Genomic DNA, 16,294 nt, shown 5'->3' on the forward strand with positions numbered 1-16,294 from the left:
CTAGTGTATTTTGTTGTGAGGGCAAGCTTACCCCCAAAGAGTGAGGTAAGCTGATAGGGAACTAGTCATAATCAGTTTTGGAACCAGTTTAGAGCTAATTGGTAGCCTTGAAAGGATGGGGGCAGCTTGGATAGCTGAGCATGGAAAGTTTTTACAAAATCAAGGACAGGTGCGGATGGAAATAAGGGTTTCCAACTGAAGTGTAGACTTAAGAAATAATGGGAACCAAAATGATATGAGAAAAGGTGAGAGGGAGAAACAGGATATAAATCAATGTAAATGCAAATATAAATCAAAATAAAATGATGTTTCTGTAATGTACTTTGCATTTGGCTGTCCGGAAGCCATCTTGCCACCTGAAGCTTAAAAAAAGAAGAGGGCCTTTTCCTTCCTCCAAAAAGAACTCAACGACTGAAGTCTTTTATTCAACTTTCTTTTATTTTTGACTGAACTTTATTTCATTTTGCATCTTTGATGAGAACAAGCAATCAGATTTATTAAAGATCTGAAATATAGTTATAGAACAGACTAGTGTTTAATTATCCATATGTTGGGGCTCTGAGCGAGCGGGAATCGCACTTCCGTTAGCCTACAACAGACTGTCTAAAGTGGGCCACACAATAAAATAACTATCTGCCTCGCTCTCCTACCTCATAAACTGGTAAACAGAGTAGCACATAGTTTGTTGTTGACACCACCAGTCTCCATTCGCCCTGGGTTGTTCTGCTTCAGCCCCGGTGAGATCAGTCTCTCTCTTCCTTTTTTGATCTCTCTTCTTCAAGCCTCAGCAACTCATTTGTGTATTCTGGTTCAAATCGATATGGCTCTATGACATTTTAGAAACAGACCTCCGTTCATGCGCATTGATCTCAGTTGAGAATGTGGTTTTGAGAGGAAACGCAGAAGTGATTCTGGAGTAATAGTTTATTTGCGAATGCAGACCATGCCTTGGTAAGTGAGATAATGAGAGGAGGGGAACTCTGAGGAAATTTTGGGCTGGAGTTCAGAACGGCTTCTGTGGATCACGAGAAGGCCGACCCCCCTATCAAAGATCAAGTGCAGGCGTGGACAAGGTGGAGGAGAAGGGGAGGAGGAGGGGTGTGAAATTTCGTCACGAGTAGGAGGAGTGAAGGACTGGTATTAATAGGAAGCTGAAATTGGGAAGGAGGAGTTTAGGCGTGGTCTTTCCTCAAACTTTAGTTATGTCATAATTCCATTATATGAAATACAATTATGCCAAAACTTTATTACAAAACTATCGCAAAACAATGTCTCGGGTATCAAGCAACACATTCATAACCATTTTGTATAATAACTTAATGGGATGTAGCTTTTAGAGCCATTAAATGCTTCAGACATCTGGTTCTCAATTTTGACTCTGTAAATTTCTCTAGAAAGGTGCATTTCACACTGAACCACTCTGAGTGATTTTGTTTACATCTAAACCATTGAATGATTGAGTAATTTTGTGAAATCGGTGGAGCTCCCCTTTAAGGTCAATGTACACGATTCCACAATAAGAAAGACACTGGGCAAAAATGGCATCCATGGGAGAATTACAAGGCACAACCACCGCTGACCAAATAGAACACAAAGGTTCTTCTCACATTCGCCAAAAAACATCTAGGTGACCCCCAAGACTTTTGGGATAATATTCTGCGGCCTACAGAGTCGAAGGTGGAACTTTTGCTACATTTGATGTAAAGCTAGCACTGCATTCCACCATAAGAGCATCATACCATCAGTCAAATATGGTGGTGGTTGTGTAATGGTCTGGGGTGGCTTTGCTTCTGCAGGACCTGGATGTCGTAACTGATGGACCCATGAATTCTGCTCTCTATGAGAAAATCCTGAAGGAGAATGTCCGCCAGTCAGTTTGTAATATAAAGCTAAAGCAAATGGCTCAAAAAAAAAGAAAATTAAGGTTTTGGAGTAGCCGAGTCAAAGTCCTGACTTGAATCCCATTGAGATGCTGTGGCAGGTTAAATTAAAACATTTCTGCAAAGAAGAGAGAAAGAAAAAAATCCTCCACAGCGATGACTCATCGTAAGTTATCACAAACATTTGATTGCAGTTGTTACTGCCAAGGGTGGCACAACCAGTTATTATGTTTTGGGGGCAATAACTTTTTTTACATAGGTGATATAGGTTTTAAATAAATCTTTATCTTGAGTGAATGGAATGATCATTTAAAAGCTGAATTTTTTGTTTACTTGTGTTGTCTTTATCTTATATTAAAATTAGTTGTAAACATCACTTGTCAGACTCCAAATATCTATATAAGCAATGATGCCAGGCATAGAAAGTGACTGGCTAGGGACACACCGCACCACTTACAATGTCCAATCAGTTGCTATCAGCCTGCTGTGGACACTGTATGTCAAGAACAGAAAACTGTACAGACGTTGCTGTAAATCAGTCAGGTGGTTCTTATTTTATGCTAGTTTAGGTCAGGACAATTATGCTTTTAAGACCATTTAAAAGCGTGACATCAATTTTTGTATTCAAATGTACTAAGAAAATGCTGGACAATTCCTCTAAAGAGTTCATGTTTGTGCTTCATGGACTGAATGACTCAAGGACAAACAAACACATTTACTTTGCGTTTGGTCTTGTTGTTTATATTGTGACTCTGTTTGTGAATCTGACTCTAATTATCACAATCATTCTGGAAAAAACACTTCATGAACCCATGTATCTGTTTATATGCAATTTGTATGTGAATGGAATATGTGGTGCTTCTGCTTTCTATCCAAAGATTCTTGCTGATCTTTTTTCAGACTCTCATGTTATTTCATATACAGGGTGCCTGTTACAAATGTACATCATTTACTGTTATCTTTTCTGTGAATTCACATGTTTAACAGCCATGGCATATGACCGATATGTAGCCATTTGTAAGCCTTTAGAATATCACAACATTATGACATACAAGACAGTGGTAAATTTGCTGGTTTTTATCTGGCTATTTTCCTTACTACAGGTATCTGTTGCAACTGTACTGACAGTGCAAACACCTTTATGTGGTAATGACATTGACAAGCTTTACTGCTTTAACTGGGATGTTGTTAAGCTTTCCTGCACAGATGTCACTGTGCACAATATATATGGGTACATTGTAATGTTTTTTCAGGTTTTTCAAGCTGTGTTCATAATTATTTCATACATTTGCATCATCAGGGCTGCGTTGAAGTCCAAGACAGAGCGAGTTAAATTCATGCAGACTTGTCTGCCACATTTAATCACCCTCATGAACTTCACCATTTCTGTGTTATTTGATGTTTTGTGTGCTCGCTATGGCAAAGGTCAGGAACTGCAAGCTCTGCGCAACATCTTGGGAACAGAGTTTCTTGTTGTGCCTCCTCTCCTAAACCCCATCATATACGGGTTAAAAATGAATCAGATACGTTTCCGGTTTATGCAACTGTACAGTTACAGACTCAAAGCAGTGGAACAGAGCTTAAATTGATTCTAGACAGATTGTTTTTCTTAATGCAGGTCCTGTAGAGGAACCTTGATATCAATTTCTTCAGACAAGAACAGATCTGATATGAATGGCATGACACAGCTGCATTTCAGATATGAATACAGCAGTGGAGGTGTCCACTACTAAAGAGCAGTTTTCTCTGGGAGTTTCCAGACCTTAGAATTAAACATTTACGTCTGGCATATGTGATATAACCTGGATGGAAGAATAAGCATCAACATTAGGGGTATAACAATGTGAACATTGTGAAAACATTGTGATGACAATGCATTGTGGGGAACGGACATTCTATTAATTGCAATTGAATGCAACCTCATTGTTTGAAAATCAAAGCTTACAAATGATCAGCACCAACAACTCACTCCGGCAGTCCTCCTGCCCACCAGCTTTACTGTCATTAGCAAGTTGTGCAACAACATTATTATAGTCATTTTCCTTCATTTGAATTTTGCTTGAAATATTGCAACAGTAATAAATCATGAACCCAGTATGATATTTAATCATAGGCTATATTTAATCATATTGTTAAACCCATAATCAACATTTATAATTCTTTTGTGTTAAGCTTAAGATGTCCAAAAATGTATGTATATATATATATATATATATATATATATATATATATATATATATCATATATATATTATTAATCTGACCAAAATAAAATTTTGCAGCTTCTTTAGTTGCATCACTGAACATCATGCTGTGTCCTCAGTTGCTAATGCTGAAGTTACATAGTTGTTCAACCTGATTTTGAAATAAAGATTTAAAGAAATAAAATTATATGAAAAACACATTTTTCTTTTTATTCTTTTTCATCATGAGGCCTAATATGGCCTCTTTCCTCTTTTACTTTTGCTTAAGTTTACTTTCATCAAATGGTTTTTATTTATTCTATGCTTTTTTGTGATTTTGAGATATAGTTCAATGGTTGGCTAGACATTTGGTCATACAGGAAACAGCAGATGATACCTAAAATACTACCACTTATGGAAATTTGAATTAAAGATAAATATTAAATGTGTGGTGCCAGTGGGGAATCAGCATTGGCAATTATTTTTAGTCTAAGATTAGTCAAAACCTTCCCAGGAGTCACTGGCCCACCTAAATTTCACCAAGAGCACATTAATGACTCATCCAGGAGGTAACTCAAGAACCCAGACGAACATCTAAAGAACTGCTGGCCTCACTTGCCTCAGTTTCAGGGGAACTCCACCGATTTTGCAAAAATGACTTAATCATTCAACGGTTTAGATATGAACAAAATCATTCAGAGTGGTTAGGTGTAAAATGTGCCTTTCTAGAGAAATTTACCACGTCGAAATTGTTCACCATTTTAGTACTAGGAACCACACTGTTATGTCTACACTACAAATATTATAATTTTATCTGCCATCCAAAATGATCAGTGAACTTAAATGTGTCTTAATTTTTTTATAAATCACGCTGATAATGGTAAAACAGTGCTAAGTTCAAAATTGATGTTTTCTTTGGGTACTGTTTGTTCCTTACAATGCCCTGCATGTACCTCTCCACCTTTTGTGTTGTTTGGATTGACGGCATTACACAGTGTCAACAAAACTCACAGCTGATGTGAGTAACGTTATTCATCAGAGGAGCTGCAATAGATCTTGCTGGTTTATTGTTCAGAGTGGTGGTGAACTGCGCCGTACCAGGATGCAAAAATAAATGGAGAAACACAGTTCGGTGCATTTTTTTCAGTTGCCGTTACAAGTACCAGAAATCCTAAAGTTGTGGCTACTTGTTTTGAAGCTACACATAAATACCAAAGTCGAACAACTTCACTGACAAAGACTAACTTACTCAAGACCAGTAAAAAAAAATGCAAAGCAGATTTCTTCAAATGTGGGCTGCTAAAGAAATCTGCTGTGGCCTCTGTTGTATTTTCCACTACAGAAACTGGAATCAAGGTGAGAAACATTTGTGAGTGAAATAAATTAGTCATTGTTAGCCACCGTACACATATCAGTGTTAGCCGTTAGCTTACAACAGACTGTCTAAAGTGGGCCACACAATAAAATAACTATCTGCCTCGCTCTCCTACCTCATAAACTGGTAAACAGAGTAGCACATAGTTTGTTTTTGACACCACCAGTCTCCATTCGCCCTGGGTTGTTCTGCTTCAGCCCCGGTGAGATCAGTCTCTCTCTTCCTTTTTTGATCTCTCTTCTTCAAGCCTCAGCAACTCATTTGTGTATTCTGGTTCAAATCGATATGGCTCTATGACATTTTAGAAACAGACCTCCGTTCATGCGCATTGATCTCAGGTGAGAATGTGGTTTTGAGAGGAAACACGGAAGTGATTCTGGAGTAATAGTTTATATATAAAATACAATTATGCCAAAACTTTATTACAAAACTATCGCAAAACAATGTCTCGGGTATCAAGCAACACATTCATAACCATTTTGTATAATAACTTAATGGGATGTAGCTTTTAGAGCCATTAAATGCTTCAGACATCTGGTTCTCAATTTTGACTCTGTAAATTTCTCTAGAAAGGTGCATTTCACACTGAACCACTCTGAGTGATTTTGTTTACATCTAAACCATTGAATGATTGAGTAATTTTGTGAAATCGGTGGAGCTCCCCTTTAAGGTCAATGTACACGATTCCACAATAAGAAAGACACTGGGCAAAAATGGCATCCATGGGAGAATTACAAGGCACAAACCACCGCTGACCAAATAGAACACAAAGATTCTTCTCACATTCGCCAAAAACATCTAGGTGACCCCCAAGACTTTTGGGATAATATTCTGCGGCCTACAGAGTCGAAGGTGGAACTTTTGCTACAAAGCTAGCACTGCATTCCACCATAAGAGCATCATACCATCAGTCAAATATGGTGGTGGTTGTGTAATGGTCTGGGGTGGCTTTGCTTCTGCAGGACCTGGATGTCGTAACTGATGGACCCATGAATTCTGCTCTCTATGAGAAAATCCTGAAGGAGAATGTCCGCCAGTCAGTTTGTAATATAAAGCTAAAGCAAATGGCTCAAAAAAAAAGAAAATTAAGGTTTTGGAGTAGCCGAGTCAAAGTCCTGACTTGAATCCCATTGAGATGCTGTGGCAGGTTAAATTAAAACATTTCTGCAAAGAAGAGAGAAAGAAAAAAATCCTCCACAGCGATGACTCATCGTAAGTTATCACAAACATTTGATTGCAGTTGTTACTGCCAAGGGTGGCACAACCAGTTATTATGTTTTGGGGGCAATAACTTTTTTTACATAGGTGATATAGGTTTTAAATAAATCTTTATCTTGAGTGAATGGAATGATCATTTAAAAGCTGAATTTTTTGTTTACTTGTGTTGTCTTTATCTTATATTAAAATTAGTTGTAAACATCACTTGTCAGACTCCAAATATCTATATAAGCAATGATGCCAGGCATAGAAAGTGACTGGCTAGGGACACACCGCACCACTTACAATGTCCAATCAGTTGCTATCAGCCTGCTGTGGACACTGTATGTCAAGAACAGAAAACTGTACAGACGTTGCTGTAAATCAGTCAGGTGGTTCTTATTTTATGCTAGTTTAGGTCAGGACAATTATGCTTTTAAGACCATTTAAAAGCGTGACATCAATTTTTGTATTCAAATGTACTAAGAAAATGCTGGACAATTCCTCTAAAGAGTTCATGTTTGTGCTTCATGGACTGAATGACTCAAGGACAAACAAACACATTTACTTTGCGTTTGGTCTTGTTGTTTATATTGTGACTCTGTTTGTGAATCTGACTCTAATTATCACAATCATTCTGGAAAAAACACTTCATGAACCCATGTATCTGTTTATATGCAATTTGTATGTGAATGGAATATGTGGTGCTTCTGCTTTCTATCCAAAGATTCTTGCTGATCTTTTTTCAGACTCTAATGTTATTTCATATACAGGGTGTATTGCACAAATGTACATAATTTACTGTTATCTTTTCTGTGAATTCACATGTTTAACAGCCATGGCATATGACCGATATGTAGCCATTTGTAAGCCTTTAGAATATCACAACATTATGACATACAAGACAGTGGTAAATTTGCTGGTTTTTATCTGGCTATTTTCCTTACTACAGGTATCTGTTGCAACTGTACTGACAGTGCAAACACCTTTATGTGGTAATGACATTGACAAGCTTTACTGCTTTAACTGGGATGTTGTTAAGCTTTCCTGCACAGATGTCACTGTGAACAATGTTTATGGATACATTGTAATGTTTTTTCAGGTTTTTCAAGCTGTGTTTCATAATTATTTCATACATTTGCATCATCAGGGCTGTGTTGAAGTCCAAGACAGAGCGAGTTAAATTCATGCAGACTTGTCTGCCACATTTAATCACCCTCATGAACTTCACCATTTCTGTGTTATTTGATGTTTTGTGTGCTCGCTATGGCAAAGGTCAGGAACTGCAAGCTCTGCGCAACATCTTGGGAATAGAGTTTCTTGTTGTGCCTCCTCTCCTAAACCCCATCATATACGGGTTAAAAATGAATCAGATACGTTTCCGGTTTATGCAACTGTACAGTTACAGACTCAAAGCAGTGGAACAGAGCTTAAATTGATTCTAGACAGATTGTTGTCTTAATGCAGGTCCTGTAGAGGAACCTTGATATCAATTTCTTCAGACAAGAACAGATCTGATATGAATGGCATGACACAGCTGCATTTCAGATATGAATACAGCAGTGGAGGTGTCCACTACTAAAGAGCAGTTTTCTCTGGGAGTTTCCAGACCTTAGAATTAAACATTTACGTCTGGCATATGTGATATAACCTGGATGGAAGAATAAGCATCAACATTAGGGGTATAACAATGTGAACATTGTGAAAACATTGTGATGACAATGCATTGTGGGGAACGGACATTCTATTAATTGCAATTGAATGCAACCTCATTGTTTGAAAATCAAAGCTTACAAATGATCAGCACCAACAACTCACTCCGGCAGTCCTCCTGCCCACCAGCTTTACTGTCATTAGCAAGTTGTGCAACAACATTATTATAGTCATTTTCCTTCATTTGAATTTTGCTTGAAATATCGCAACAGTAATAAATCATGAACCCAGTATGATATTTAATCATAGGCTATAGTGAATTATATTGTTAAACCCATAATCAACATTTATAATTCTTTTGTGTTAAGCTTAAGATGTCTAAAAATGTAGAACGGTATTGATATATGTATATTGATATTATTAGTCTGACCAAAATGACAGATAAAATTTTGCAGCTTCTTTAGTTGCATCACTGAACATCATGCTGTAGATTACAGTGATTTTACCCTGTCTGCTGTGTCCTCAGTTGCTAATGCTGAAGTTACATAGTTGTTCAACCTGATTTTGAAATAAAGATTTAAAGAAATAAAATTATATGAAAAACACATTTTTCTTTTTATTCTTTTTCATCACGAGGCCTAATATGGCCTCTTTCCTCTTTTACTTTTGCTTAAGTTTACTTTCATCAAATGGTTTTTATTTATTCTATGCTTTTTTGTGATTTTAAGATATAGTTCAATGGTTGGCTAGACATTTGGTCATACAGGAAACAGCAGATGATACCTAAAATACTACCACTTATGGAAATTTGAATTAAAGATAAATAATACATGTGTGGTGCCAGTGGGGAATCAGCATTGGCAATTATTTTTAGTCTAGGATTACTTATGTGAGTATAACAGAGCATTTCACAATAAACCACTGAATTATCTCAATTATTTAATTATGCAGAAATTTTAATAATAAAAAAAAAGATTAGAAGAGATCTTCAGATTTTCCAAAGACAATCCCAATTTTTGGCTGACAGTCCAGCCACTCTACCCACAATTCTTTACAATTAAATGTGATGTGACATGTGAGCCATCTGCAATATGAATGATCTACGCAAGCCAGACCGAAGGCCGCCACCAGCTGGACAGAGGTTGTATGTTATTGTAATATATCTTGTTATCATTATTACTATATTACTATACATATATAATTATGTACATATACATATTAACTAACTAATGTAATTACTGTACTTACTGTATTACTTGTGGGGTCTCAAGCTAGAATTCTTACACAGTTCAATTGATAATCAATCAATCAACCTTTATTTGAACTCACCCTCATTTACAATGTGGCCAAGCCCATACACAGAGGTTGAAAAAAAATGGATTGTAAAAACATGTAAAACGCTGAAAAAAGCAATAATAATACTCATAATAATACATTAAATAGTAAAAAAAAAAAAAAAATTGCAACAATCTTAAAAAATATGAAGGAAGTACTTTGTTTCGATACAGGAAACCAAGCTTTTGCTTCAGTTTATGTGTAAGCTTGTTAACATGATATTTAAAAGTGCATTTGTCTTCTAGCCATATGCCAAGGTATTTGTACTCACTAACTCTTTCAATGTTAGATCCCTTCAGGCTTGTGATTTTAAGTGTTAAAATCAATGTTAGAGGCTCTGGTAAACAGCATAAATGTAGTTTTCTCAACATTTAAGACTAGTTTATGATTGTAAAAAGCCAATTGTAGGGCATTAAAAGAATGCTGCAGTTTTTCCACTGCAGCACCAATATAGTCAAGATGGTGATCATCAGCATGTAAATGTACTTTGCATATGACAACTGAGGTGGCGATATCATTAATATAGACATTAAACAATATTGGTCTGAGGAGCGAACCTTGAGGGACTCCCTTAGTTACTGGTAGTAGCTCTGATTTTAGTAGCTTTGTCCCAAGGCCACACATTGCTGTCTATCGGAGATCATTTCTAGTCCATCCCTGTGGTCAAAAACAATATTTTGTAGACTTTTTAAAATAGGGAATAATCAACGGCTTTAGAGCTTTTAGTCAAAGAAAATTACTGAACAATACTTCTTTCTATTGATGACACTTATCGTCTAAGATGAGAGCAGCAGCAGAGATTGTGCTATGCTTTTCTCTAAACCAGATTGGGTTGACAAGAAATGTCAAGACATGGAGAAATGTCTTAAGTTGATCATTCACTAAAGTTTCTAAGACTTTGGCTATGCATGACAATTTTGAGATGGGTCTATCTATATTAAGATCTGAGGCATTATCTCCTTTGTGAAATGGAATTACATGTGCTGTTTTCCAGATGGGAATAAAATAGATAGATTAAAATATATGTAATGTGTTCTGAAATAATCACAAGCCTCAGAAAAACTGAACTATCCTCTCCTGTACTTTTTTTAGTGTTGCTGGTGTTAAGGGCTTTAGCTACTATACAAGAAGAGAAGGGTAAATTGTGCCTGTCTCACATCAGAGGGTGTATCAATTTCACTGAGAGGTGCTTCCATATTACTATTATCAAATAATTGTCCAGCAGCTGCAAAGTGACTATTAAGTGCTTAGCAGAGCTCGCTCTGATCAGAAATCTGTTGATCATCAATAACAATATGAGTTGGAATAGGCATTGATTTGTTTTTGAGCAAATGAACTGTCTTCCAGAATTTGAAGAAGTTTGAAGATGAATTTGAAAATATCTAAAGGGAAAAAAAAATCTGCTTTAGATTTTATGATGTAGGAAGTACATTTATTCAATAGCTGCATGAAATTAAGCCATTGGTCTCTGTCGCCCTTCTTCTTGTGAGGGCCCATGAGTAGAGAGGCAGAAACCCATGTCTGTAAAGAAGGAGTCTGTCCTGCATGAACACCCTGTGTGCATTTTAAGCCAATGTGCATACTTGTGGTGTTACCTGTATTGCATTTCATAATGAAACACTGTTTTACTGACCATTATTTTGTAGGTATAGCTGGATTAATGAGGGAAGTCCTAAAATCACATGCCATATGCTAAGAAGAGAGTAAGTAATTCAGTAAGAATAAATTCAGCATGGTAAGAATCAGCATAATCTGTGTTATATATCAAAGTATTAAATAAATTGCATTTTGCATGTGGTCCATTGCGTATTTTTTTTTTATTGCAAGAAAACATTTAACTACTGAGCTCACTGCGATAGGTCTTATATACGTCAATTTTTTTCCTCCACAAGTCAGACTGCATTTAGCCTGCAATGTGGGCTCAATAAGTCCTTGAAAATCACAAAAGGCATGATGAGGCTCTGCAAACTGAGTAGAATTTTTTGTAAATATGTAATATGTGTATATCATATATTGTTTTGCACTAATTGCACACCAACAAAGGCACATTAATCATGACTTTGTCTCCCTCTGCCTGCAAAGAGACATTATGTCATTTGCTGTGAGCATTTGGCAGTGAAGGATTTGACCAAAGAAACTAAGGTTAACCTCAACCTCAATAGAATGTGGATTTTAAGGAAAATGGGGATCAGGATGTAAGGTTAAAACAAATGTGTCATCCCAGTGAATAAACAAACCAACCAATTAAACATGAAAAATAAAATCGACAGACCTACATAAGAAAACTTTGTACCCTCAACATTATCATATTTTATAAAGGTAAATTAACGAATTAACTTTCTGTATGAGTGTTTAACAGATGCAATATACATTGCATTAATCTGTATTGATCTATTCAATGTATGAATATTCACATATACATATATCAATATGTATTGTGATGTAACAAATTATCCCTGGGCCTGTATGCAAAGCTTTTGGACCTAATACAACAATCGTGAGACAAGCCTAGAAAGACCAGCCATAGTAACACAAAATCAGCACAGTGGCAAAGTCATTATCATAATGGTTTATAGATTTTACTGCATGATAGTGCAAACATCACTGAAATGTCACTGTAATTGACTAAAACAATTTATGAAATGTCTTTGTTTAATGTGTTTGGTTTACCTTACAGAAAAATCCAGAGCTTTTTTATCTGTTTTGGCTTGGATATGGGTAAAAACTAGAACGTTGTAGATAAAAACTACAACGTGTATATATATTGCAGTCTTGCAAGTATGTTTTTTACCATGTTCCAAACTTCCTTTGACAGTTTTATGACTTGTAGACAATCGTTCTAAGCCTGTAGATCTACCAGAAAATGTGTATGGTGCATGAAACGTTTAACTAGTATTTTGTTTGATAATAGCCATGAACTGTGGAATGTGGAACTGTTGGATTCTGGAATGTTTTGGTATTTTCATTGTTTTATTCTTCCATTTTCATTGGTTTTCATAGTTTATATCACCATACTTTTCTGCATGGCGCACCTATAAACTCGATTCCACGTCGCTTCTGGGACACTCAGCCATGCTGCTCGAGCAGTCTGTGTGAATGCTCTAAGCTCGTGACATGGGCTCCAAAAAGAAGAGCAAGACGAGGTGAAGTGGGGCTTGGGAACTGCACTGCAGAACCGGAGGCTATTATGCACTGAAAACACAAGAAGCCAAAGCAATTCACAGGCCCCTCAAAGCATGGGCCTATATGCAAGTGCATACTTTGCATATTCATTCACTACACCACCAAATGTTAAAGCACAGTTACATTATATTTGTTTCACTTAAAAAATAGAAAAAAAAGGTAAAAGTTTGTATATCCTTCCAGTTGCAATGTCTCAGAACTAGTTCGGCCTTAATTGACACTTTAGGGCTGGTTATTTAGGTCAAGAATTGCCTATAGAAATTGTCAACTAATGACAGTTGCAGTGTGTAATAAATTATCTGACTCTTCCAGCTGTGTGCTAACACTCAACAACCATGGACTCCTCTAAAAGGCTAGATGAGGCCCTGAAAGTGAAGCTAATTGACCTCTACAAAGCAGGGTAAGGCTATAAAAAGATATCCGCCTGTATGCTTGCCAGAAAGGCAAAGCAAACCTCCGTAGGACAGTAAAGGGCCTGCAGAAAGGTTCAGCTGACACAAGCAGGGTGGTGCACTATTCTACTGTACAGTGTTGCTTGCATGGAAAAGCCATCACAAGGAAACCTTACCAGCGGCTTCCTCATAAAGTCAAAGTCTGAATTATGCAAAACATGTAAAAATTGAACTCATGAGCTAAAATCATCAAAGTTATGTTTGCAGAAAAAAGAGCAGCATTTGAGGAAAAGAACACCTTGTGAACTATTAATCATTGAAGTGGATCTACAACCCTGTTTTCAAAAAAGTTGGGACGCTGTGCAAAATGTGAATAATAACAGAATGCAATGATGTGCAAATCATTTAAACCCTATATTTAATTGAAAACAGTAAAAAAGCACCTGGATTCTTACTTCGGAGTCATTCTGTTGTCATACGTGCAGAATGTGGTTTGGCATTGTCTTGCTAAAAAAAAAAGGCGTTCCCTGAAAAAGATGATGTCTGGATGGCAGCACATGTTGCTCCAAAACCTGTATATATCGTTCAGCCTTAATGGTGACTTCACAGATGTGCAAGTCACCCATGCTATGTGCTCCCCTATACTATTATGAATGCTGGCTTTTGAACTGTGTGCTGATAATAAGCCAGATGGTCCCTCTTTGCGGCATCCATGATTTCCATGACTTAAATGAGCTCAGGCGGTGGCATTTCTGGATCTTGTTTGTATATGGTTTCTTCTTTGCATGGTAGAGTTTTAACTTGTATTTTTGGAGGCAGCGACTAACTGTGTTGACAGACAGTCAAAGTGTTTCTGGGCCCATGCAGTGATTTCCACTACAGAATCGTGTTTGTTTTTAATGCAGTGCCATCTGAGGACACGAGGATCACGGCCTTGATATTATCATCAGGAGCACAGACTTAAGCAAAAAACGAAAAATTTCCTGTATTTCAGAGATGTTATTTATATAGGCATATAAATCTATGTAATATGTAACATAGCTTATTTAATGTTTTCTGACTTTTTTCATCAATGACCTCAACTGTTTCAACCATTTGTTCATTTTAGATTTAGTAATGTAAATTAGTGCATATGTTAAAAGTCTCTTCATTATTATTATATAAAAATATTATAACAAATCTCTTATATTTTAGGAGCCATTCATGCAAAAGTCCAGGTAGAGTTCAGAAAGTATGCAGCAGAGAACATGTTCAATAACAAAAGGTTAATTTAAAGTGGACTGAGGAGGTATAAACTCACTTGGTGAGCTGTTCAGTGCTGTATCCTCAGAGATTTTTCTAACATCATCATTTGTAAACATATGTCAGACTCCGTACAGACAAATATCTGTATATAAGTAAGAACACCAGGTGTAGAAATTTGCTGGCTAAGGAACGGACAACACCACTCCGGACATTTTAAGTCACATAAAGATGTTTGACTCTGATTTTGGATTCTGACTTCTGATTTTTCTTCTAAGAAATGACACTTTCAAGACTTTTTAAAACTCTGACATTTGCTTTTGAATTCAAAAGTACTGAGAAGAAATGATGGAAAATTCTTCTACAGAGTTCATGTTTGTGCTTCGTGGACTGAATGACTCAAGGACAAACAAGCACATTTACTTTGCGTTTGGTCTTGTTGTTTATATTGTGACTCTGTTTGTGAATCTGACTCTGATTATCACAATCATTCTGGAAAAAATGCTTCATGAACCCATGTACCTGTTTATATGCAATTTGTATGTAAATGGACTATGTGGTGCTTCTGCTTTCTATCCAAAGATTCTTGCTGATCTTTTTACAGACTCTTATGTTATCTCATACAGAGGGTGCCTCTTACAAATAGTCATGGTTTTCTGGTACGCTTTCTGTGAATTCACATGTCTCACAGTCATGGCATATGACAGATATGTAGCCATTTGTAAACCTTTGGATTATCACAGCATCATGACACCCCAGAAGGTGGTAAATTTGCTGGTTTTTACCTGGTTCTTCTCCTTTCTAGAAACAATTATTGGGGTTGCACTGGCAGCTCGACTACCTCTGTGTGGTAACGTCATTGAGAAGACCTACTGCTTTAACTGGGATGTTGTTAAGCTTTCCTGCATAGATGTCACTCTGAACAATGTCTATGGGTATATTCTAATATTTTCTCACTTTTCCCAATCTGTATTTATCACTGTCTCATATTTTTGCATTATCAGGGCTTCTCTGCGTTCTAAGACAGAGCGGGTTAAATTCATGCAGACTTGTCTGCCTCATTTAATCACCCTCATTAATTACATTATTTCTTTGCTGTCTGATGCTTTGTGTGCTCGCTATGGACAAGGTCAGGGACTGCAGTCTCTGCGTAACATCTTGGGAATGGAGTTTCTTGTTGTGCCTCCTCTCCTAAACCCAATCATATATGGAATAAGGATGGCACAGTTTCGCAGCCGGTTTGTAAAAATGTACAGCCATAAAATTAATTTTCTTACATCAGTAGCACACCAAGGGTAGAACCTGTGGATTTTTATTTTTTTACAAAGTTTTTAAAAAGAATTTATGAAGTGTGTATAGAGATGCTGAACTCTGAAACTACCATTATAAGACTACAAGTTGTGCTGCATCACAAATGACCTAATGAATAATTCTAAGGTTGTTCATTTTAAATGTGTAAAAAAATGTGTAATTATGCTTTAAGAAATAAAGAGTTGCAGATTAATTTTGTGTTCTTAGAAATTCACATGTGCATGTTAACCAGAGGGTGCTGAACTTTTGCAAGCCACTATATGAACATGAAATAAATGTTGACCAAAAAATGATGTATTGTAAATAATGTATCTGGTTGATTCTCCAAGTGACATTAATTAATACATCCTCTACAAAGATCTGTAGACTTGAATATGACACACGCTCACTGAGTTTAACATATTGAAAAAAAGAATCTAAAAAACGTGCAATGGCTGGCTTGGTGGCACAGTGGGTAGTACTGGTGCCCCTCAGAGCCAGAAGTGCCTGGGTTTGATTCCCTAGCTGAGTGAAAGGTTCTTTCTGTGTGGAGATTGCGTGTTCT

At 36.7% G+C, this 16,294-nt stretch overlaps 2 protein-coding genes and 1 pseudogene across 2 annotated transcripts; all 3 read left to right on the forward strand.

Moving 5' to 3' along the window:
* Positions 1 to 2,521: 2,521 nt before the first annotated feature.
* Positions 2,522 to 3,913, forward strand: LOC118827712 (olfactory receptor 4S1-like). Its single transcript, XM_036599153.1, has one exon. It carries the CDS (start codon positions 2,522 to 2,524, stop codon positions 3,467 to 3,469), a length of 948 nt encoding a protein of 315 aa, XP_036455046.1. The 3' UTR covers positions 3,470 to 3,913.
* Positions 3,914 to 7,124: 3,211 nt separating this feature from the next.
* On the forward strand, positions 7,125 to 8,073 carry LOC118826249 (annotated as a pseudogene).
* Positions 8,074 to 14,784: 6,711 nt separating this feature from the next.
* Positions 14,785 to 15,738, forward strand: LOC118826255 (olfactory receptor 1468-like). The gene has a single exon (XM_036597177.1). It carries the CDS (start codon positions 14,785 to 14,787, stop codon positions 15,736 to 15,738), a length of 954 nt encoding a protein of 317 aa, XP_036453070.1.
* Positions 15,739 to 16,294: the final 556 nt, after the last annotated feature.

Source organism: Colossoma macropomum, unplaced genomic scaffold (assembly GCF_904425465.1).
Source record: "Colossoma macropomum unplaced genomic scaffold, Colossoma_macropomum, whole genome shotgun sequence".
NCBI classification, from domain to species: domain Eukaryota; kingdom Metazoa; phylum Chordata; class Actinopteri; order Characiformes; family Serrasalmidae; genus Colossoma; species Colossoma macropomum.

Coding starts and splice junctions, on each gene's coding strand:
- LOC118827712 (XM_036599153.1), top strand. CDS start 2,522: ATGCTGGACAATTCCTCTAAAGAGTTCATGTTTGTGCTTCATGGACTG.
- LOC118826255 (XM_036597177.1), top strand. CDS start 14,785: ATGATGGAAAATTCTTCTACAGAGTTCATGTTTGTGCTTCGTGGACTG.